General features: G+C 35.5%; 1 protein-coding gene across 3 annotated transcripts in view; it reads right to left on the minus strand.

Moving 5' to 3' along the window:
* Positions 1-273: 273 nt before the first annotated feature.
* LOC113231877 (nuclear factor NF-kappa-B p110 subunit-like) overlaps positions 274-25270 on the minus strand; it is a 34851-nt gene continuing 9854 nt past the window's right edge. For 2 of the 3 annotated variants that reach the window (XM_026466416.1, XM_026466417.1), the window contains 16 exons: positions 14162-14273; positions 13866-14023; positions 13215-13258; positions 12586-13140; positions 12093-12167; positions 11668-11842; positions 11535-11578; positions 10423-10449; positions 10217-10306; positions 9535-9644; positions 6938-7113; positions 4078-4215; positions 2932-3107; positions 2193-2303; positions 1678-1830; positions 274-428 (listed from right to left, as the gene is read on the minus strand). In XM_026466416.1, coding sequence (XP_026322201.1) covers positions 378-428; positions 1678-1830; positions 2193-2303; positions 2932-3107; positions 4078-4215; positions 6938-7113; positions 9535-9644; positions 10217-10306; positions 10423-10449; positions 11535-11578; positions 11668-11842; positions 12093-12167; positions 12586-13140; positions 13215-13258; positions 13866-14023; positions 14162-14273 — 2195 coding nt within the window. In that variant the 3' untranslated portion in view covers positions 274-377. Of the gene's footprint in view, positions 429-1677; positions 1831-2192; positions 2304-2931; positions 3108-4077; positions 4216-6937; positions 7114-9534; positions 9645-10216; positions 10307-10422; positions 10450-11534; positions 11579-11667; positions 11843-12092; positions 12168-12585; positions 13141-13214; positions 13259-13865; positions 14024-14161; positions 14274-25270 lie in introns of those variants that run through there. The other variant, XM_026466418.1, reaches the window with a different exon arrangement.

A 25270-nucleotide genomic window follows, 5' to 3' on the forward strand; every position in this document is an offset into this window, starting at 1 on the left:
AAATATAGGCCTAATTGTCAATAATTTCTTTCACGTTCGAATAAACCAGCTTTTGTAAGGAACAAGGCTTACATGATTAACTATGGAAACATGAATGTAAACCTTATTAATTATAATAGTACAATAATAATATTCGTAAAATAACAAAGTGACCAAAATTATTATAAAACTTGTTTAAAAGCACGTATTAGCACCAAGGCTTACGAGAAGTTATCAAATTGCTTTCGTATTGCATAAAAACACGCTTTGGTTTGTCTTAAAAAGAACTTCATTTATCCTTACCAAATAAAGTATATGGATTTGTTACTATATTTACTACAAATCGTGTTGCGCTTTCATTTTTCTTCTTATGATGAACACATTAGCACATTTGGTCTTTAGCTCAATTTCAAAACCTCTAGTTGCGAAGTTACGTCCTCTTCAAAGTCCTAAAAATTATAAAACAACAATGAAATTATCGCCAACATTAGAATCGTTCCGCTGCTGTACACGTGTCTCACACATTACATACATACACATAAGCTCACGTCCTTGTCCCACAGGAGGGGTAGGCAGAGACCACGGAACGCCACCTTACTCTAGCCTGACATAACTTTCGTTCACATACATCAACTACACTTTTCATATAACTTCTTTTATTCTTGTCACTTCGGATCCCAGCCTTTTTAAGGACATCTCTGATCTGATCAATGTAAGCCTTCTGAGACGTCCTCTTAAAACTCTTCCATCCATATTCGCATCACAAATCTGTTCAGTAATTCTTTTTACATCCAACCGCTGTACATGCCCAAACTACCTCAACATTCCTTTATCTATTGTAGTCACCACATTCTCTTTCAAGCCATATCTTTCACGTATTATTGTATCAAAGATCTTATCTCCTCTGCATTAATTCTAGTTTCATGCTTCTTCTGCCCTACCCAACTTTCATTACCAAACGTCAGTATATGAACCAGCAAAGCCTGTGTGTGGACATGTATGCCTCTTGGGAAAAGATGTTACTCCCCAATAGACCATAAGTATGGCTCCATTTACTACGTTTCCCTTTCGTACCCATCTGTGTCCCGCACATTAAAAATGGTGTATTTATAAATATAATAATAAAAGAGTCGAGTCAATCGACTACCGCAGTTCGAATTCAAATTTTTCCCGTATACTAATACGGTTCATTTCGCTTGGCTCGAGCGTCAGGAACACTGGCTTTACTTCAGAATTTATTTTTTTACAAACGAAATTAATTGAGTGATTTAACACTTTCACTGTTATGCGGTATCAACCATAGCCATTTGAGGTTGTATAAACTCTTAAGGGTGTCACCATACTTATCGATACTGAATCGCATTAAGTCGATCAAAAAGCTTCATGTCCATGTAATACAGCGAAAAAGACGCTTCGCGTTTTGCTTCCGCTCGAACCGCCGCCCGCCGGTGCGAAAGGCACGTCGTTTCCGACCTTATTCATGGACATAAAGTCTTTTCTGCGGTTCCGTTTAAACAAATGTGGTGACTCTCTAATTCTTGAATGGATTCTAGGGTCACTTGCCAGTCTGTTCTTCTATCTTTTCTCTAACAACAGGCAAATAACTAAAAATATTTAGGTAGATACACATCCAAATTCAAAAGGCATTTTAGTATTTTGCATATCGCACATAATTCACCTGAATCACAAATTACTTACGCCTTCATCGGCAGACTCAAACTCATCTTCAGATTCCTTGTCTGGTACCATTGCCTTGAAGTTAAATTCTTGAAATATGGCACGTATTTGCGGCTGGTGCGAAGCCAGCACTAGTGCTGAAATAGTGCCCACCTTGTGAGTCGTGGGATTCGCCTGAGAAAGTTTAACACATATTACTGACGAAGAATATTAGCAAAGGGAATCAGCTGGCATAGGTATTGAGTGGATACGTGTTAGCGCTCAGGTATTTTCAGGAATAAACGATTTTTATTTCCATATAAATAAATTTCAGAATCTCACGACTACAACGACGACGGCTTCACATTTACTACTGCATAATAATATGTCACCTAGAAGACAATAAACCGTCGTGAAATCACTAATAAGATGAAATGAGATTATATGTATAATCCGGAATTCTAGTCTCGTCTTCTGAAGGAAAATCAGGTTACTTTATCGTATCTTGCATATTAATAATAACATAGCAACTTAATAGATGTCTGATAAATACTCACCCCGTTATTAAGCAAACACCTGATGACTGCGAGCGAATCGCCGGTGACTTCGATGTTACACGCTATCTGCAGTGCAGTCCAGCCTCTGCCATCCACAGCATCCAAATCTCTCTAAATTTAAAAAAAAAAGAAAATATTCCATTCACTCTCCTGGAGTTGATTTGAAATGGTATAGGATTTAAAGCAAGTAATCTGAGCGAATTTTAAGGCAATATGTGAGGTAGAGTTCAAAATGACGTTATACACATAATCCGTTTACATTATTTATTTAGTCTCTGATAAGAAATCTCAATGAATGACACGTTATGTTCAGGTCATGTTCGTTGAAACGTTATTGCTTATAAGCATCCCATAAATGTAGCAGTAGAGCAGCAGTACCAGTAGAGCTATTTGTGAAAGAGTTCGTTCAGGGAAGTACTGTCACCTTACCTATTTCTACCGCCAAGCAGTAGTGTTAGCATTACTGCGTTCCGATTTTTAAGGGTAAGGGTGCTGGTGAAATTACAGACACATGGAACTTGTGAACATAAATCTCAAGGTGACGGGCGCAGTGGCAGTGCCCCTCAGATCTTTGCGACTCAAAGCTCTGAGTGATACTGCAACTGTTATGGCCTGATGGTAGCTTACAATCAGGCGCAAGACTTGTTCGTCCCGACACTTGATATTATAAAAAAAAGCTATAATGAATACCATTAAACCTTAGTGTGGCCCTGGCATAAGTGTTAGGGCAAACACATACCTTGTCGTACTGGAGAATCGCCTTTACGATGTCGACCCGCGAATATGCGGCAGCGAGATGCAGCGGCGTGCGGCCATCAAAATTAGCCTTTGCGACGCTCGCGCCTGCCGCCAGCAACTGCACCGCGCTAAACGTTTGCGAGTAAATCACTGCCACGTGCAGGGCTGTCTGCTTCTCTGCGATACCAAAAACTTATATTGAAGAATTTATTAAACATTGTAAAAATTAAAGTGATATACGAAGAAATAAAAAAAGACAGCACGCCCGCTTTTTCTCTTCCATCTTCCAATGAAATTATTTTCTTTTAATTTTACTTGTGGATTTTATATACATTTTGTAAAAACTAAATAAGAAAGGAGCACCCGTGATCCAACCGTGGACCTCAACTTTCATTTAAACCACGAACAATCCTAACCACGCAGCACAAAATTCTTTAGTCTCTTAATAAAAATGAAGTACATTAATTTGCTACTCCGCAAACCCAGTGAAGTTTAAATCGTGCATTATAGAACAGTGAAAAAACTTCGGCCATGCGTCGAACTATCTACCTCGTAGAAACTAAACACGTGTTGAGTATATTTTTTAACCGATTTTAAAAAAAAGGAGGTTTTCAATTCGTCTGTATGTTCTTTTTGTATGTATGTTACGCAATAACTCCGCCATTTGTGAACCAATTGTGATGATTATTTTTTGTTGGAAAGAAGGTACCTCAGATGTGGGTCCCATTTCAAGAAAATATTCCACCTCTAAGGGTGGCAAACTAGGGGATGAATGACTTTTGAGGCCGGTTTTTTAACCGTAGGTTAGGTTATGGTGGTGGTGGTTTTACTGTGTGTTGCGCTTGCGTTATTTATTTTACTAATGTTAGGTGGAGAAAGGGTGGGAAAATTAATTGCTTGAAAAAAGAATCAACACAAGCGCATCTATTTTGCACTATTTAGCCTTTACTGGGTTCACAGAGTAGCAATAGCAATTGACTTCCATTTTAATTAATATTTATTTCCGCAAAGTAACGACTGATTCCATTAATCATCTAAGCCTTTCGATCATTCGGAACACTTTATCGACTTAATCGAAGAAAGGTAACATATTAGTTGCGATCAAGGTCGTGTTATCAATAGTTATTACATAGAAACGTATATGTACCTTGGTTATAAGCATTTAGGTCGAACTCAACGTTGTTTCTATTCAGTGCTTCTAACAGCGGTTCCAAGCATGTTTGGTACATGGCAGCCAAATGAATAGCAGTATTGCCTCCGGCGTCTCTCGCCATTGGATTGCAACCTGATAATTAAAACATTTATTTTTCAAATAATATATCATATCAGTGTCAACGATTTCGTTGAAAAATGTCCTGTTCATTTGTGAGGTAGTTCATATTTGTGCAGTACGCATGAAATTTCGAAATATGTGCTTTTGATATTTATGAAAATATTTAGGAAGAATTTGTATTTATTTTTTGTAAATTTCATAGTACAGGGTCAAGAGCACGTAAAGCTTGACACTTAAGACTTAAATCCAACTCTATGCCGTTTACGTTGAAAACGGTCCAAAGTATAAAGTGTCAAGCTTGATGGGCTTCTTAACTGTACTTATGTAAGTAGTTTTTGATGATATACAGGAATGACGAAATGAAAATAAACTAACAAAAAATAGCGATATAAATAAACTTGCTTTTTGACTTAATATTTTGTGTAAGCTTAGGTACTACTACCAATAACTCATCTGAGTGAATAATTAATAAATAAAATGCTTAACTTATTTCTAAATAAATGTGAGGTAATGACTGTCAAACATGTTATTGTTAAAACTTTTAGAATTTTAAATTAAATCTTCTCGTAGTAGAAACCTTTTACAAACACAAGTTGAATTTCGTCATTTTGAAACGTTTACAGTGCCGCTAACTTACAAAAACTTCTAAATGCATTTACCAAAGATTAAAAATGCGTTCACAAATCGAGTGAAGGTAAAAGTGTGAAGGGAATGATTTTTTTTGTTGGGACCCGAACAATAATATATTTTTAAATTTATTTATCGTGTTTTTACCACAACATAGCTTTAATTTTTCAAAAATATAATAATAAAATAAATATGATAAGAATATTATATCTAATTTTGCATTTTTTTTAACTGTTGTTTTATACACACATCAGCACCGTCTAGGGATATTTTGTATAAAGTTCTTAAACTCAAAAAATACTGGCCAGTTTTAAGATCTTTTGATAAAAGACTATTTTGTAAACCTTTTTGGACGATTCTAAATTTGAATTTGAAAAAAAAAATAAAAACAAAAGATTTACGCGGCATAATGTTAGCGAAGTCCGAAGGTTCGTTTACCTACGGTAATATTGGGATATTTTTTTGTGTCAAATTTAAGTTTTATAACAAGTTATCGATTAATTTCGAGTTAAACCTTATTGTGTGCATCATGCAGCGGCGCCATTTAACGAGAGAAGAAATGCTAAGGGCAGTAGGCATGCTCCAAGCTGGGGCTACTCAACGGAGTATTGCTGAGGAGATTGGAACAAGACAAAACGTGATATCTAGGTTATGGTCACGCTACCGTGCTACTGGTGAAGTGGCTGAAAGACATCCAGGCGGGAAGCGTATAACCACTCAACGTCAAGACCGATTTTTGCAAGCTGCCTCGAGAAGAGAACCAAATGTTACGGCCCTGCAGTTGGTTCAGAGGCTCCAGTCAGAGCACCAGTTGCTTGTGAGTGACCAAACTGTGAGGAGAAGGCTGCATGAAGCTAACCTTCATGCTCGCAGCCCGCTTCGTACTCCAGCACTACGCCGAGAAAATCGTTGGCGACGACTAGAGTGGGCTCGTGTACATTTGCTCCGGGAAGATAACCAGTGGTGTGTAGTGCTGTTTACCGATGAGTCCCGGTTCGGTTTCCATCCCGATATACGTAGAGAACGTGTTTGGCGAGTCCCTGGTCGTGATAGCCGTCTGCAACATCCCCAGGAAGTCCATTCATACCACGGCGGGACGATTATGGTTTGGGCGGGAATTCGTCTTGGTGGAAGAACAGACCTCGTTTGGATCAGAAACACCATGACGGCTGAAAAATACCGTAACGAGGTGCTAGTGCCCATAATCTACCCCCATAGACTACAAATGGGCCAAGAATTCACGCTCATGCACGATAACGCTCGTCCGCACACAGCGAGAGTGGTGACGAGATGGTTGCAGGAACACGACGTATCGGTCTTAGGCTGGCCCGCTCAGTCACCAGACCTAAACCCCATAGAGCACGCGTGGGACATGCTCCAAAGAAGGGCTTTCAGGAATTTCCCTGCAAACATTGCGACCGAAGAGCAACTTTTTTGCGTCTTAGCCGGACCTGGGACAATATATCGCAGCAAGACTTGGATAACTTAATCCATAGTATGAAAAATCGTTGCAGGACCGTTATAAATGTCATGGGTGGTTTTACAGACTACTGACTTTTCACATACCTAACTGTTAAAAACAATAACTTTTCCTTATTTTTCACATTTTATTGAGAAACACATACATTGTTAGTTTTACCATTATTTTACGTTTTTTCTTTATTTAAGTATAAAATTGTTTACGCAAAATAATAAGGATTTTTTTATTCTGGAGTATAGTCAGATAAATGGGCTTTATAAAAATATACACGTGTTGTATGTTATCTTTAATAATTTTTGAGATAATTGAGTAAATTCAAAATATCCCTAGACAGTGTTGATGTGTGTATTTCTGACGTCCAGACTTTCTGAATAATTGTCGATGACGGCAATAAACAAACATTAATTGGGATTTTTTTATTCCATTTGTCTTTTTTTACCACTGACAACCTGGTAACATATGGGTTTTTTTTCCTGAGAACTGCGATTTTCTTATCCCATTATCCACCTGGTAACATATGCGATTTGTTTTTATTTGTGTGGGAACAAAGCCAGTGCAGTGGTAACAACTGGAAATAAGCCGTGGATTTCGCTTCGGCAATCCGAGCCAATAAAACATGTTACCCACCCTTCTCAATTAGCAATGTCACAATGGAAGGTAGTTCGACAGCGCATGCTATATGTAAAATGGTTTGATGCAAATCATTTGGCAAGTTCAGCAAATGGTTCATGTTCATTGCATCTATGATTTTAACAACCGCTTCAAAACTTGGGGGATTATTCTGCAGAGCCATGTGAAGAAACCTGTAAATTAAAAAAAAGTTTATAACCGTGTACCTACAAAGTGTCCCATTGTCGTCATATTTCAGGTAGTAAGCTGCGTTTATATCCTATCAAAAACAGAAATGAAAAAAGGGCCAAGTAGAAAATAGTTTGTGTGCCTCACCGATGATTAAAGAAATGATATAGGTACCAAAAATTTTGCAAGTTCTCGTACGAGTATTTATGTTATAAACAATGGTGGAAAAAATGTGTTCCACGTACATAGCTATAGAGTTGTTAAAATCACGAAATATTAATTATTTACTGTTTCGAATTCCGGATTTCCGGAAATGGTTTCACTGCATCGTAGGACAAAAAACCAGAAAGTCGAAGTTGGAGTTTTAAGGTAATCAATGGTGCCATGTAAAAAATGTAGTAGATAAGTGACCTTTTACCAAAACATAATAAAAAGTAACGCGAATGGTCACTCTCCGCCCCTCTCTCGCTTTAGATACCGCATATTTACGGTCAATGAACGGAACGGCGACGTTTGTTAATTATACATTTTGTATACTTTATTTATTATTATAAATATATTTTATTTAAATTAAAAAACACAGTATACCAGATGTTCAAAAATTCGAACCACTAGCAGAAATATGGTATTTTAAAAGTAAAATGTCCACACTAAATTATTTATATACTTTTTATTTCAAAAAACTGCTGAACGTTTAAACAAGACGAAAAAGTACCATTTTTGACGGCCTTACCCACGTACGGCTATTTATCTTCGTAAATAGAATAAAGAGAGGAGTTTGTTTCATCCGGAAATTCGAAAAAATTAATTAATTAATATTTGCTGGTTTTAAGAACTCTATATCGCTCCTTGTAGCTATATCTATACATGTATCTATAATGTGGAACACCTTTTTCCGACCATTAAAACCACCAGTAAATCGATAGATATTTTTCGCCTATATTAAGCTGGCATCCGCCGCGAATCGGAAACTTCGAAGGCGCGGCGCGAGAGCGCGCGTGGTAGTGCGTGGCGGCCCGTGGCTTTACGGTATTTGACAGAGTTCAAATTATTCAATTTATTATGACTTCACAAAACAAACTACCTACGTTCCATTCAATAAAATCTTAACAACTTACCTCGACGCTCTTATTGAATGACGACATCCGTCAGCGTCTTTTGGTTTTTTTAAATCAGACATGATGTAGCCACTGCATAATACAAAAGTGGCTGCAGAAATGGCTATACCTTCTTCATACGATATTTTCGAATGGTAGCTCAAACCCATAGTTTTAGTATTGGGTACTATATATATTATTATGTGATGTAATTTCATCAATTTTCTCATATATAAACTAAATCTACAGTATATATACTAAATCTATGCCCAAACCAGACAAAATTGATGAAATTACAGGCACATGGGACTTGTTCTTGTCTGAACTTGTTCTCTCGGTGACAGGCTTGTTGGTGAGTGGCTCACATGACTTGTTCGTCGCGTCACTTGATATCATAAAATGTAAAAAAAATATATAGACTAAGCTCTTGACAAGTACCCGAATGCGCGACGCCGCGCGCGCCGGCGCGAGGCCACCATTCTAATCTAATCGGCGCGGTGCATACTGATCGGAATTGAGATCTTACACCCTTATATGTATAAGAATTAAAAAAAAATGAAGTGCTATTTTTCTTTCTACACCTATTTCAACGCTCACCGCAACGAAAACTGAGCTTGAACATTTTAAATGTATGAAAACGAAAATGACTTTTAAAATATCTCATTACTGCTAAGCTGTGTAGCTGTAGAGTTAAACCTTATTAGGTATTGTTACCAGGTCAATAATGGTTCCATTATGACCTTTGACCTGGACCCCGCGCGTCCCCTTTCAAAATAAATTTAGGTTTAGGTTTAACAAAAAATGTAATCTTAAACCACTTTAACACTAAGTTAATGTATTTTTATATTATAATAATAATATAAAGGGAAGGTCTCAATTTCGACCAATGTGCGGCGCGGCCGTGGCGCAGCACGCGAAACAACAGTCGAAAAACGGACCCTGGAATGGACATCACACGACAGGGCACAGTGTTTTGTGGGGAACCGATATTTTTTTAAGAAACAAATGTTTTCTTTAGAAATCCAAAAGTTGCAAGACCTAAACCTCTGTGCACCACTTGTGCACATGACCAGAATTTAGACTTCCATTTTCCATTAAGTCGGATGGAACCGCACCACGCCAACACATAGAACGATTTTTTGGATAGGTAGGTACTTGTATTTGATGTATCCCACCAGCACCGCGCGGGCGCTATTTCATACCAAAACATGATTTTAATATGAGCACTGTGCGAGTTGCTGATGATGATGAGTAAAATTCACATTTTGATTTCATTTTCTTTTTATTGTTTTTAACGCACAAGTATATCTTTGTATATAAAATACTTACGTGTCGCCATTGGTAAGCCTCAACTTGAAGAGTTTGTCCAATTTCTGTCTGATGTCCGCTTTTCTCTTATAAGGATTAGTTTTATACATATCGCATATGTCTTTCAGCAACTATTAATTAAAGAAGTAAATGAATAATTATTACTATTTATTTGCTGTTCCACTAACAGGAACTAAATGAGCAAATAGTCACATCTACACTCAAACTAATAAGTTGAACTCGATCCGTCAGTTTGTCCTCGTATTTTGTAAAGAATTATGTAAGACCAGCAGAAGCGATACGAGAGAATCAAAGTTAACCATTTACGCACTACTTATTCGCAAAGCCCAACTCAATTCCAAAAAGTCTTTAATAGGTAACTTAGTTCTACTGAGAGTCGAAGTCGGAAGCTCTCATTAACTCGATGTGGAACCTCGTAATTTTTAAAGAATTATGTAAGACCAGCAGAAATGATACGAGAGTAACGAATTTAACCATTTCCGCACTACTTATTCGCAAAGCCCAACTCAATTTCAAAAAGTTTTTAATAGGTAACTTAGTTCTACTGAGAGTCGAAGTCGGAAGCTCTGATTAGCTCGATGTTGGACCTCGAGAGTTTTCAAGATCTTAACACTTGGCAGTGGAAATTCAGTATCAATATAGTTAACAACCACAACAACGGGAAGTATTTAAGGGTACTTACAACTTTTGCTTGCAAAGCGTCAGCCATCGTGTATCTGGCAGACCGAGTTGAAGCATTCAATTTGGACTGCCCAGACGTCGAAGCTTCATCCTGTGTTCGAAGCTACATCGTTTAAATATCCGAAACGTTTGAAATGAAGTTTGAAAAAATAATTGAAATGAATGGTTGAAAGGAAGGTATTTAAGATCTACCTGACCTGGACTTACCTGACCACCGCCGCCATCGGAAAGCACCTGAAATTGTTTTGTTTGTTTATTAAATGTTTGATCTTTTTATCAAATCTTTTTATGAAATAAATATTATAATTAAATAACAACAATTATAAGATACGTGATAATTTTGGTAAATGTCTATAATTATAATCTCCGATGCCGTAGAAAGTGACAGCGTTAGCCGCAAAAAGATTTTTCCCATCCTTGATCATTCACTTAATAAACATATTTTAAATCACTCTACAACAACTGTATCTTTCCATCGACATGGAAAGTCTCAAATTAATCTGTTGCTCAAAAAAGCTAACCCGACGTCTTTCTCTGAATACCGGCCTATATCTATTTTTCTTCCAAAGTTCTTGAGTGCCTTATCCACGAGCAGTTTTCCACTTTTCTTTGTAAGAATAAGCTTGTCAACTCATACCAATCTGGATTTCGTCCAGGACACAGTACCACCATAGCATTGGTTAACACCACAGATGACATTAGGTCCGCTATAGAGTGTGGATAGTTTACGGTTATTTCTCTGCTCGATTTTAGTAATGCTTTCAATACCGTCGATTTTGATCCACCAATTACTTTCGACAGTGTGAACTTGCCTGTCAGGGACTGTGTTAAGAATTTCGGAATGCTCATTGACAAAAATCTCAACTGGGATCCACAAATACATTTGCGTTCGCTACATCCTTAAGAAGGCTTCGAAATTTCCTTCTCATTTACACTAAAACTACCACAATCTCTCCTATTACCTATACTAGCCTATGCCGATGTCATCTACCTCAATCTCACTGAAGACAACTAAATATATTTAATAAAGATGTATAATGAATATAGATATATTATCGTTGATAAATATGTATCACAAGCATATTCTATGTATTGTATGTGTATATAAATTTATACACCGTTTAGCTGCTTTGCACCATTGAGTGCCCTTCACCTGTAATGTGATGTAACTCCGTAATAATTTGAAGGTTGCCTGGAAGAGGTCGCTGTCTAGTAATAAGGCCGTCTATTGAGTTTTGGATTGTCATTTCGTGTGCAATAAAGCTTATCCTATTCTATTCAATAATTTAAATAAATACTTATTATTTACTAGTAATTACCTGCAGATCGTCTTTCCTGAGGCGTTCCAAATCCGTGAAGTAATCTGTAAAGATTTATAAATTGTTACTTACCGCATTTACTTTGCACAATTTATGTAAGTGAAATAAACCGCGAGCGTGATGTAAGACTTACTTAAAAAACACGGATTGTTAGCAAAGGACGGGTCGGGAGATAGAGGCAAGGTGAAGTTGAAGTCTTCAAAATTTTCCAAAGTTATTGAATTTGTGGGATTGGCATCGAAAGACATCGAACTTGTGGGATTGGCATCGAACGGAGTTGCATTATTTCCATAACTCTGTCCAGCTTCCTAAAATTGAAAGTATTTTTTAGCACATGGATATGTAATGCAAAATGACATGTCCCAAAAAGTATAACCATGGCAACACCAATATTGCATTCCCTAATTTAAAATATACAATTAGTCACACTTTCATTAGGTTGACAAGTTAAAAATAAACCCCTTGCTACGTTGCAGATATTAAAAAAACAATTTATTCTATTGACAATTGGTACATTAGTGTCCAAAGTAAAAAAAAAGCGCCAAAAAAAAAACTTACAGGTATCACAACATAATTTTCAATTATATGTCCTCCCAAAGCGTCGATTTGGACGTGGTTGTCTCTGCTAGATGGCTGTTTAAAAAATTGTCCTAAGATTAGAATTTCAATATATAAATAAGTTACTAATAGACTACGGGGCCCACAGAACTCAAATAGCCCCGAAAATATTATGTTTTAAAATGGCAAGAAAAGAAAATATGCTCTACGGTACTGAATGAGCCTAGCGTACGTTATGTAATATATATTTGATACTCGATTATACTCGTCAACTCAGTGTGCATTATTTTCCTTTCCGAACATTTTTTTTATCTGACTGTAGATAATTAAAATTAATAAGTTATCCAAACTGTAGATAATTCGAGTAAGCGATACAGACCACCGGGACTTAGAACGGGAACCTCCTGCTTCGAAGTAAGCGTTCTCCAAACTAGGCGATACTTGAAGAAGAAATTATGTTTTACATACATAGATGCATAGAATATTAATTTACCTGTGATACTTGACAGTTGGTTGGTTGGCAGGAGACACTAGCATAGTCGAAAGTTGTATGTGTAGCCTGTGAAGCTTGATTCATTTGATCAACTTGTGAAAAAGAATTATATGTTGAGTTCGTTGTTGGCGAGATCTGCCAGTTGACATCAAATCCAGCAGAACTAAGAAGTGGGTCAGTTATTTTACTTTGTAGCAAGCCCTGAGACTCACTATGTGTAGTGAGGCCATACAGTTGGCTACCTTGAGCATCTTGCAACGTGTTATTTTGAGGCACATTTGCTCCTGCAGTGGTAGTATGAGTCACAAGTTCACTTCCTAGAGTCATTTGCCCCATGTAGTCAGAGTAGTTTTTAATCGGATTTTGCTGAGGCAAGACGCTATGTTGAGAATTTCCTGAATGCGTTGCACTCGTGTTATTGTGGAAGTTACTATAAATATTGACTGTATTTGGTACGCTTGCAGTATTAGCACATGTTGGAATATCGGAAGTACCACTCCATACAGATGATTTTGAAACAGGAATGTCCTGCAAGCTTTCCGTTCTTCCTGGACCCTGAAATAGATATAAAATCTAACAAATCTGAAAGCTAAAAAGTCGTTAATAAGATCGATAACAATATAACTCACATTTCTAGAATTACGTACGCCTCTAGTACTTGGAACCGAATCGCCTGTAACAAAATAATTCTAAGTAAAACCCAGAGGCTTAAAAAAGCTTGAAGGATTCACTTAAATGGGTAGAAATTTCGACACTTTAGAAATTAAGGCGGGCTTACAGATAAATACCCGCTTGTCACAGGTTACATTATGCCGCTGCCTTTGAGCAATAACGTAGTAATGCAAAATACTACGACTTTGAAGTAAGCATACAGCGATATATCGTGAAATTATTACGTATAAAAATTTTGAAAAAGTATGATGAACTTGCTCTGCTCGTCGCTGTATAATTAGTTTAAAATCGTGGTTTTCTGCAATGTTACGTGATTCTATAAAGGCAGCGTATGAATTTATTCTCTTTTCTGTAATTATGTGAAACAAACATAAATTGTCGATACACAAAAGAAGCAGGAGAGAGAGCAACTGATAAGTGTCATGGTTTAGATCAAATACTAAAGATAAATGATAAATTATTACAGAAGTTTCTTTTTAAAAAATATTTGGAACCCGGAATTGCCTGTGTTTTTAATATCGATGTAAAATGATTACGTATTATTTGAGGAACTTGGTCCTTCAAAATTGCGTAACATGATAAAGTGAAATTTGTCAACAATAACCTACCAGAATTATTAAGCCTGGCTCTTTTGCGGCACGCAGAGTAGGGATCAGGACGATAATAGAACTCACGAGGCTCGCTCACGGCACCATCATTAGGACGCTGCAGTTGCATATATACTTTCACTTCCTTTGTTATATTCTGATCTCTGTACGGTGGAATGCTGACAAATAAACGTAAATGTATTAGATACATATCAAGTTATTATTATTATTGATACTACAATAGCATGCACTATACGTCTTTGGTTGTACCTATTATGGATATTGGATATTATAAGTGAGTGTGTAATTTTTCTTACTCGAAAAAAATACCCGTTTGGCGGTGTACATTTGGGGGCAAAATGTGAACATTAGTAGACCAAATCTCATCGTCGTTTTCATCCAACTCGTAAATTCGAACCATTATATTCTCTGGAAAATAAAAAGTAAACTGCGTTAGCGGTACCTACTCTACAAACTGAAGTCATTTAATTAAGTAACAACATGAACATAACAACGTTTGGATATTGACATTTTTATGGCAGCACTTCACACTGCTATTCGCTATTGTGGGATTGACGTACTTGGAAAAATATGTGACTTACAGACAAACAAACATGCAGATACATGTAAATATGCAGACACTGACAAATATGACCGTCTACAAATGAAGTCAAAATAAGGAATCAAAATAATGAATATGACCCCAGTTTACTTGCGTATTTCCCTATTAGATTTGGCTCCTTTGATGTGCGTCCAGAAACCGACTCGCGCGCGGTAACGCGAGTTTGGTGTTTGCTGCATTTATCGAATAGGCAAATAAGAATACTTTGTCACACATGCCATCTACACATGGCGATTGTTTTCCAAATATATCAAATACGCAAATACAAATGTTATGCAATTTACTTCATTAATAGTATAGGTGTACAGGGTTAAGCGCATGTTAAGTTTGACACTTAAGATTTAAATCCAACTCTATGGCGCTTATGATAAGAACGGTCCAAAGTACAAAGTGTCAAGCTTGACGTGCTCTGACTGTATCAGAATCTCAAGGCATTAAATATTAGAAAAATCTAACGACTTTCATCTGGCAATGTGAACTTGTCACATGTCAATTCAATATTAATTGTGTGAAATGGCTGTCTGCCAAATTTTTTTCAGTTGAAAATAACGATTTCGTATATTTCGTAATAATTACTGAGAATCCGCTTCAATCTCAAGTAGAAAACATTGTAATAATGCATATCGCAAAATCAGTGATGAATTAGGTGCATGTGAGCCACAATTCACGATTCAGGAGCGGGTCTCAAATCTTGCCGATTAGTATGAGTAAATAAACTTAATTTTTGAAATTTTAACGAATCCAAATCAATATACACATTGTGTGGTATGTAATTTATGTTGATACTGGTGCTGATCGGCAAGACTACAGTGTGTAGACAATGATTGGTAATTCTCATTTCGTCATAATTTCTCAATTAAAAATATTTTATGGCACAATATGCTTTTAAAAAGTTCTGTAAATTGTTTAATCCAAAAGGATATTATTTTTCCATTATAATTAGTACTCGTAATATGAAGAGTAGAACCAGAAAAAGGTTTAGTCTATGAGATATCACTTTGTCAGTGACAGTTGTTGTTTACATTTGTGGACTTGGATTTCATCTCAGAGTATTAGGCAAATGTGTAATACTCTGTCACTAAACTCTGGGATGAATTACTTAAAATATTAATACTTCCTCTAATTATGCTGTTATCCTTTGGACTATCTATGTGGTTCCTAAATCAAAACGATTACAACGAATATGAGTCTACCCATAATTGAGTCTATTAGCGCAAATGTGGTGTCACACCTCGAACACTCCATACAATGATCTAAAGTTATTTACCTACTACTACTACATACATCAAGGCGCTATCAGCACACGCGCAAATGTGCGCGTAAAGTGGCAGGGTTAGGGGAACGTGGGGTATTGGGAGCCCGCGGGTAATGAGAGCGGTGTTAAACTGGACTTTCCCAATGCTCGTATTTGTGCAAACGGCACTCCTATATCTTCGTTAACGTTCGACAAGATTCGAGTCCAGTGGGCGCCCCTGTAGAACCCCGCGTTTAGTCGTATGAGAGGGTTGTGTGTTTTGCGCTACGCACTTATAAAATTTGCTAAATTTCATCATCCCAGGTAGGCATTAAAATGCATAGATACTACATTGTGTTTACACTAGCTATGTCACCATATCTATCAAATTTTAGAAGTTATGCTTGAAATCACAATAAAAACAGAAATGTTTTTACTGTTTTATTCCTTTTTCAATTCGATGTTACGCGGGTAATGAGAGCTATTTGGCTCTCCTTACCCCATTGCAATATTCACTGGATATTTCTTTAACACTTTCTTGTTTATTTTCATTACTTTTTAACTTATATATATATTTTATTACTTTAATTTTTTTTCAGACTGATTATATATAATGGCTCCCATTTGACATACGGGATTCTTACCGGCTCCCATTTCACGAAAGGTGGGGTAATGAGAGCGAATGACATGTTTTAGTTTTTTCTTTTTTAACCAAATATTTTATTTTAGTTTCACATTTTTTCTGTGATTATCTAGTACCCAGATATGTGAAGCGTACGTTCATAACTAATAAAAATTTAAAATTACCTAAATTATGACTTTTATTGTCAATTTTCCTTAGTAGGCTCCCATTCCCCCACGCTCCCCTACCTAATGCTTTCTTGTACGTGGTCAGAGCAGCAACATAGCGAAAATTCTAACGCGATTCTGTTATTTATAATTCTATTAATCTAAACTCTAAACTTCCAAAAATTTTCTCGAAACTTCCTCGTTCACTGTGCGTATTTCTCTGTGTACCTCAAACCCTGAACTAAATACGGCAAACGATGCGGAAAAACTGGACCAGCTTAGCATAACAAAACGAGTTAAACAAACGTTTCACGACATATTGGACAGTTCCGAAAGCTCTGATTCAACAATGTAGGAAATTAAAAATATATTTCCTTGAGCTTAAGAGTCAACAAGAAAGAAGATTTGATTCCCTCAGCACTACTATTGCAGCGGTGGAAAAACAAAAGGAAATAATGGACTCAACAGACTTTATGTCTAAACAATATGATGAGCTTTTAAAAAAAATCATAATCTCGAAACTGATAATAAGACTTACAAAAAACAAATACACATCCTAGAAATGAAAATGGAGTTACTTGAGAAAAACTCACACAGCACGACGGTTGAGATACGTAATATCCCCAAACAACAGCAGGAAAATAAACAGGTTCTGATAAATCTAACCACAGAAATAGGCAACGTACTGATTAAACCTACCATACAAAACTCCGAATTTCGGGATGTATATAGAAAGGGAACAAATACAATTATTATTGATTTCACGAGCAAACTACGGAAGGAAGAGTACCTTCAAAAGACAAGACAATTTAATAAAACAAAAAGAGAGGTCAAGGAACTGCAACTAAACACACAGTATATAAAGCTCCCGGGATCGCCTAAAACCTTATACGTATCGGAATCCCTTACTAATAAAGCTGGAAGAATGTATTATCTAGGGAGGGAGTTTGTTAAAAGTAAGAGAATAGCGGCATACTGGACGATGTACGGTAAAGTTTACATTAAGAAAGAAAAGGAACAGACCCCTATCCGGATTGACGAAGAACAAGATCTGCATAAGTTCTCTAACTGACTAGCTGCATATATCCTCACTAAAAGAGCAATGTATAGTGCGTTGTATAATTGTATGTGTTTTTAAATTTTTATTTAAAAACACATACAATTATTTTTAAATTGCCAATTAATTGTAAAAATACACCATTACATAAATTATTTAGGTTATTTAGATTGCTTAAATTACTTAAATCACATAAATTACTTAATTTACTTACCTCACCATTCCCACTCACAAATTCACCACATAACTTATATAACAATACATACCTTTACACTCTTACTCACAAACATATCAAACTCATATAATTTTCTATTGCAAAAGTTTACAGTCACTACCTACATCAAATTAAACACGTAATATAAATAAAACTTCATTCCACTTCGCTCGCCTCCGTATAACCAAATATTACAAACTAGGTACAGTTATAACGCAAATCTCTCGTAAAAATAGCAATCAAATAATATTAACGCATAATATATCAGTCATTATTCTTTCTCCTTACATCTAACTGCACTGGTAAATTAATATATTGTTTTTATAATAGTTTAGATACGTACACGGAACTGAGGACAATTGTAATATTATTAAATAAAATTCGATAACACTGTAAATGTAATGCAATCAATAGAAAATTTCAGTGTAGCTACAACACTAACTTGTGCCCCAGAAGAATGTACCCAGTATGTAAACAACCCTACTGCCTATATTAAAATCTTGCAACAAAATATACGTAGCATAAACCTAAACTTTGTAAGTAAATAAAACATAAATTTAAGTCTTATTAACTAGGTTGACTTTTTATGCAATATAATTGTTCTAATGGACTGCTGGCTATATTGCGTTAACAACCTACCCTCATTACATGGATACAACACATACAGAACCAATCCTCCTCCTTTGCACCTCCTTTTACGGATACTAATTGCCTAAGGGCGCGTTCCAACTATGTCGTCACGTTTTATTATCGTTGGACGACTGTCGTGTCTAGATTGTTCCCACGACTATTTGTCGTGGACGATTTTTTTTCGTTGAACAACTGTCGTGACTAGCTGTTCCCACTAGATCGTGACGACAATAGGAGCTGCGACAATCTGTCGTCACGTTTTTATCGTGACTTTTTTAGCGTCTGACGACTGTCGTTCTAGCTGTTCCCACTGTGACGACACACGGTGGGCTGAAAATCGGCTTTCATAGACTTAGGGATTTCAATTTGCAAGTGTCAGTTTTTTTGCCGAATATTGCTTCTTTTAGTTATTACTATGTACAAATATGACACCCGAGTTGATTATGTTCAAAAACGAAGGAGTTATAATTCTTTTTCGAAAAATTTGTATGAAACTTGTATGAAAAATCGAATTATCTTTTAAACGGCAAGGAAAACCGTAATATCCTTACAGGTGGTTATAGTACTAATTATTTATGATTTTTTGCATACTCCAGATAACGGCCATAAATGCCGTTTTTTTTAAAAAATCATCAAAATACTTTTATTTAATTTTACATGTGAAACGAAATGATTTCGTCTTTGAGTTGAGGAACACAAACTTTTTACAACGCGTAACATAAAATACTATCACCCCTATATTCCCAAAGAGTAGGCAGAGGTTTACAATACACCCACACTTAGACAAATATTGTTTAGTTTTATAATGAGTCTAAAAACAAGTGATTAAGTAAGTAATTACAACGATATTGTCTTCTAATGAGTCAGAACAGGTGATTAAATGATTCTCAATACCGCACAACAATGCCAACTATGGACTTAATTAAGCTTTTTCTGATGAGTAAGCTAATTTGATGATTAGTTGTGCTTTCAGTTCTAAAAAAATTTATATATTTTAAGCGCACATATTTTTAAACTCCAATGAGGGTAGTTAACTAATTATTGACTTTTTGCAATAAAAGGGCTAACATTTTGCCTAATAATTTATATCGTTCACAACTGTGTAACTGCTAACATTAAGTCTTTGTTCAAAATTTGAAAATGGAAAATTTAATCACCAATTTAGACTTGTTCGTTCTTCTAAAAAGTGAGAGTACTTCATTTAATCATGAAGTATTGTTTGGTGCTATTGTATCCCGCCTAGGCGATTGCCTTTCTGATGAAGATCAAGTAACTCTGAAAGAGTTTTGTCGGAGATTCACGCGAGCTGCTTTACAGAGGTGGAAGAAATCCAATCGATTCATTGATAATTTCAGAAGACTATACGGGAATTGGCTGCAAGCAAATATTGATTGGCCAAGTTGTGTGCAAACTTTACTTCATCAAGAACCAACTGCTGATGAGTTATCAGACACACACTCAGTCTCTCAAGAACCGTCTACTTCATCGTGTGTTGGAAGAATGACAAAAAGGTCCCGAAAACCATTCGAAGATCTGGGAAGCAAACAAAAAAAAAGAAGATCTGATGATCATGCAGGCGAAAATTCCAGTGAATTAGCATATGCAGCTGCAGCAAGTTTGAAAGAAGAAGGGCATGATGATATCGCATCTTTAATCGAGTATATGATGAAAAATCCAGAAGCAGCCGTTACAATTAATAAAACGCTTAAGAAACCATTGAAAACAGTCATATTTACACCAGAGAAAGCGCTTGGATTGCTTCTTTCACTAAAACTATCAAAGTGGCAATATATTACGTTGCGAGAGGCTGCCATTCGGGAAGGTGCTGAGGGTATTTATCCATCCTACTATAAAGTGCAACAAACCAAGCTTGATTGCCTCCGAAGCAATCAGTATCAGTTACGAATTCATCAGCCAGGATTACCCTTCAAGCTTTACTTGACATCACGGTGACTAGGATCCTTCAAAGTCTTTCTGATGATGTGCGAAATAAACAGCTAAAGCTAATATCTAAGTGGGGATTTGATGGTGCTTCCAACCAAAGCCGACACAAACAGAAAATGGAAGGCGAGCAAGATGATTCAAGAATTTTCATGACCACATTAGTGCCATTAAAACTGACAGATAGAGATAATACTTTATGGACGAACCCAAAACCTTGCTCGGCTTTGTATTGTCGTCCAGTTCAGCTTACTTTTGTAAAAGAGAGCGAAGCAGTTGTCATTGATCACAAATGAAGACAAATGGATGATGAAATTAAGGCCCTTATCCCCACAGAATGCAATAATAGTAACAGTGTGACTCATCAACTAATGATGACAATGATCAACGGTACTGCACTTATCTTTCTGAAGCCAGATCAAATGCATCGTACTACCTGTGTTTATCGAAACCAACAGAAATGAACCGCTTAGATGCTGTAACATCAAAGACCGTGTGTTCACATATATATGAGATTGGCTTGTCATCCCTACATGCCCGAATAAATTGCATGGAATGTTACACATTGCGTACAGACTTGACTTCAAACAGTGAGCTGCGAGAAGTAATGAGCACAAAGAAATGTTGGAGACAAGAAAGAAACTGATTTAAAATAAATTCAAAGATGAGCTCAATCTGTTTATTTATATAGTGAAACAAGGTTCAGGAACTACGAATGATGGGAATACAGCCAGAAAGTTTTTCGAGTTTCCCAAAAAAACTGCAAATATTACCGGGTTGGATGAAGAACTTATTTTATATATTATTAAATTATTTGATATTATATTATATTATTTGATTAAGACAAGATAAGATAAGATAAGATAAGATAAATTTATTTCAATATATGACTTAATCTAATACAATTATAATGAAAACAATGTAATTGAAGATAAAATATTAAAATAAACAGTAATAAACAAATCCGAGTTCTTAGGTTTTCGCGATTGTTACACATAGGAAATGAAACTATTTGCAAACCACCCTATTTTTTCACTATAGTTACAATAGTTATTAATTAAATACCTTATTTTTAATTTTACAAAGAAAACATTCCAATTTACGCTACATTAAGTTTTACAAATTATTTTATTGAATGAATTTTTATTAAGTTTAATTTATTATTAATTATTAATAGAAATTAGAATAAACTAAAACATATTAATTAGTACTGCAGTCTTATGTCTGTTTGGGATTTTTCATTAGAGGAAATACTGGATCCCAAACTGGTGGTACGGAGAAACCATCTTCCCTGTTGAAATTAGGATGTTTTTTAATTTCAATGGCCTCTCGGAGCATCCTGGGTAGATAACGGACTTCGCTCGCTCGCTCGCTCTGCGAGCATGTCATGGATAAACCTACACATTCAATGAAGTTTGACAAACCCCAGGTCCTTGCAAAAGAAGTCCGTTATCTGCCCAGGATGCTGCGAGAGGCCATTGAAATTAAAAAACATCCTAATTTCAACAGGGAAGATGGTTTCTCCGTACCACCAGTTTGGGATCCAGTATTTCCTCTAATGAAAAATCCCAAACAGACATAAGACTGCAGTACTAATTAATATGTTTTAGTTTATTCTAATTTCTATTAATAATTAATAATAAATTAAACTTAATAAAAATTCATTCAATAAAATAATTTGTAAAACTTAATGTAGCGTAAATTGGAATGTTTTCTTTGTAAAATTAAAAATAAGGTATTTAATTAATAACTATTGTAACTATAGTGAAAAAATAGGGTGGTTTGCATTAATATTAGACATAACTGGTTGAAGACTGTACCACCTCAGTCAACCGTGACCATGGGACCTGTAAAGGGCCGAAACGTCGGTTTGTTTGAAAAAACAAATATACGCGATTTAAATCCGGAAAAATAGTTTCATTTCCTATGAGTAATAAACAAAAAAAAAAAATCTAAATTATATAGAATAATCATGGTAAAATTAAACATTTTAATCATAGTGCCTAATAGTGCAATTGCGATGCCTAAACTAAGTACATGTGTACCTGTATTTTAGGCATAATAGTGCATTTTTCATAACAAAGCTTAAAAAAATAAAGATTTTATAAATTTAACAAATAAAAGATAAGTAGTTACAATTTATAAAAGATAAATAGTTAAACATTACTTATTATATAAATATAAATTATGAAATAACTTCCAACAAGTCCTCGGTATCATTGTAGGTTTTACTCTTAAGCCAAAGTTTGACGGTCTTTTTACATTCAGTTTTATTCATATGAAAATAATGCAAAGTAGAATTTATTTTAAAATAAAGGAATGTGCCAAGGAAGCAGAAGAATCTATGTGAGTGTGTTGTGCGGAGTTGTGTACGAGATGAAAAGGGATCGTGTCGTCTTTGCTTAGTTACAGTCATGTAATCATATGGAGTAATTGAGTGCTTTTTCAAAATTATTTGCAGGATAAACAGTTGCCGAACAGATAGAACATCGCACTCGTTTAGTAATTTGTGGGTTGGGTAATCGAAAGGACGAAAGTTGATCACTTTAAGAACAGCTCTCTGCGCTCTTTCCAGGTGTATCAGAGTGGTCTTATGTGCACCGCCCCAGGATGTAACGCAGTAAAGCAACAGTGATTGACAAAGGGCTAAATAAACTGATTTGAGAAGGGCGCTGCTGGCCGAGTATCTTAAATTTTTAAAAACATAAATCAATTTTCGAACTCTAGAAGTTAGCGCCACTATATGCTGTTTGAAATTTAGATGTTGGTCAATTATGACACCTAAATATTTAATATTGCTTGTGCTGTCCAGTTTTGAGCAAGTACAGAGGCATCCAAGAGATCGAGGGCCAACACAATTGTGAACTACTATTGAGTAAGCATTCTCAACAGGTTGTGAGGAAATATTGTAGGAGAAAGTGATGTATTTAGTTTTGGTAGTATTAAGTGTCAGGGCATTTGCTCTAAGCCAGTCGGTTACCGAGTTAAAACCAAATTGAGCTTGTGTAAAGATTTCATTCCAACTTGGGGCACTGAATAATAGGACTGTGTCATCAGCATAAGATATGATCTTGCCACCAGAGAGGGGGAGAGCGCATAGTTGATTAATATAGACAAGGAACAAGATAGTCCCTATGATGCTTCCTTGGGGAACACCATATTCAACCGGTAATTCAGCACTCGTTATTTTGTCAATAGTCACGCGCTGTTTTCTGTCAGAAAGATAGTCCTGTAAAAGTTTGAGCTGTATTCCTCTAATTCCAAGTGCTTCTAACTTGTTTAAAAGTATTGGTATGTTTACAGTGTCAAATGCTTTTGCGAGGTCAAGGAATATAGCCAAACATTTATTCCTCAAGTCCAAATTTCTTACGATGTATTCCGTCAGCTCATCGACTGCGTCGTTTGTCGATAGTCCTTGTCTGAACCCAAATTGGGACGTCGAGAGAAGTTTCTTCGTTTCTAAATAGTTAACAAGCCTTTTGTAAATTATTTTTTTCTAGTAGTTTAGAGAGAGATGGTAATATGGCAATTGGACGGTAATTGTTAATATTGCTCTTATTACCGCTTTTGTAAATAGGTTTTACAAAGGCTGTTTTTAGTACTTTGGGAAACGTTCCTGTTGATAGACAGAGATTAAATATGTAAGTCACGGGTGAAATCAAATGTAATCTATTTTGTTTAATGAAAGAACAAGGTATTTTGTCAATTCCTGACGCACAGTCATTTCTTAAAGTCATAATAATATTTTCAATTTCGAGTTCGTCAGTGTTGTTTAAGACAAACGAGTGCAGTTGTGAGGCGCGTGACGAGGTCATGGTTGTAGTTGAAAGCGGAAGGTTTATTTCCGCTTTTTCAGCTAAAAGTTTTCCTACACTAGTAAAGAATTCATTTGCTGCGTTAACAGTTTGCACTGGATTGTCTGCATTTACAATTAATTGTTGAGCGGACAATTTCGAGTTAGTCATGTTCGTGATATTTTTGATGACTTTCCATAATCTTTTTTTATCATGACCTGCATTAATTATTTGCAACTTTTCATATTGACGTTTCAATTTCTTTAATAAATTGTTACAAAAATTTCTATATCTATAATAAGTAATTTTAAATATTGCATTATCCGGAAACTGAACAAATTTTTTGTGTAATTTATCTCTATTTTTAATACAGCGCAGTAAACCTGGAGTAATCCAAGGTTTAAGTATTTTATAGCGGCGCGTGAATGTTTTGTTAAGACATCCTGAATATGCTTCTTGTGTCTTCGGATCCTGTTCTAAGTGCACAAAGGCCTAAATTAGATGCCAAGAGAAAGCAGAGCTTTTTTGCTGAAACTCTTGATCTAATTCAGTTTCAGCAGACTGAGTTCGAGTTTTTAGATATCTCCAATCTGGATTCTGACTCATAATTGGAGTCCGACAACGAGAGCGATAAGGAGAATTTGTAAATTTAATTACATAATATTATGATTTCTTGCTATTTTTGTAAGTTTATTGTACCAATAGGTTTAAGTAGTTATTAATTCATCAAATTAGTTATTTAAATATTTTGTATGTTGTATTTAAAGTAGGTACTACTTTTTTAAATATTTTTTTGTTTTTAGATATTTATGTAGTTAACTAGAAATGTTTCATTTTTAGTTTTGTCTTTGGTTAGGTTTTAGTATAGGTCCTTAGGTATTTATTATTTGATATAAGTGTATTTTTTTTATTTTGTTTCAGTTTAATAATATTACTTGAAAGTTTTATTGTATGTTTAAATTTTTTTGTACAATTGTATTGTAACTTCATTTGAATTAAAATATTTTTTGTATCTATTTTATAGTATTTTAATATTTTTGTAACCTCTGTTTTATTTCAATTATTAATAAAAAATAATAAGAAATATATATTTTTTAATTATTAATACAAAGATCGAACACTCAGAAAAAATTCCTTCGATCCGG

The sequence above is a fragment of the Hyposmocoma kahamanoa genome, unplaced genomic scaffold, assembly GCF_003589595.1.
Source record: "Hyposmocoma kahamanoa isolate Upper Pololo Valley unplaced genomic scaffold, ASM358959v1 66, whole genome shotgun sequence".
Lineage (NCBI taxonomy): Eukaryota > Metazoa > Arthropoda > Insecta > Lepidoptera > Cosmopterigidae > Hyposmocoma > Hyposmocoma kahamanoa.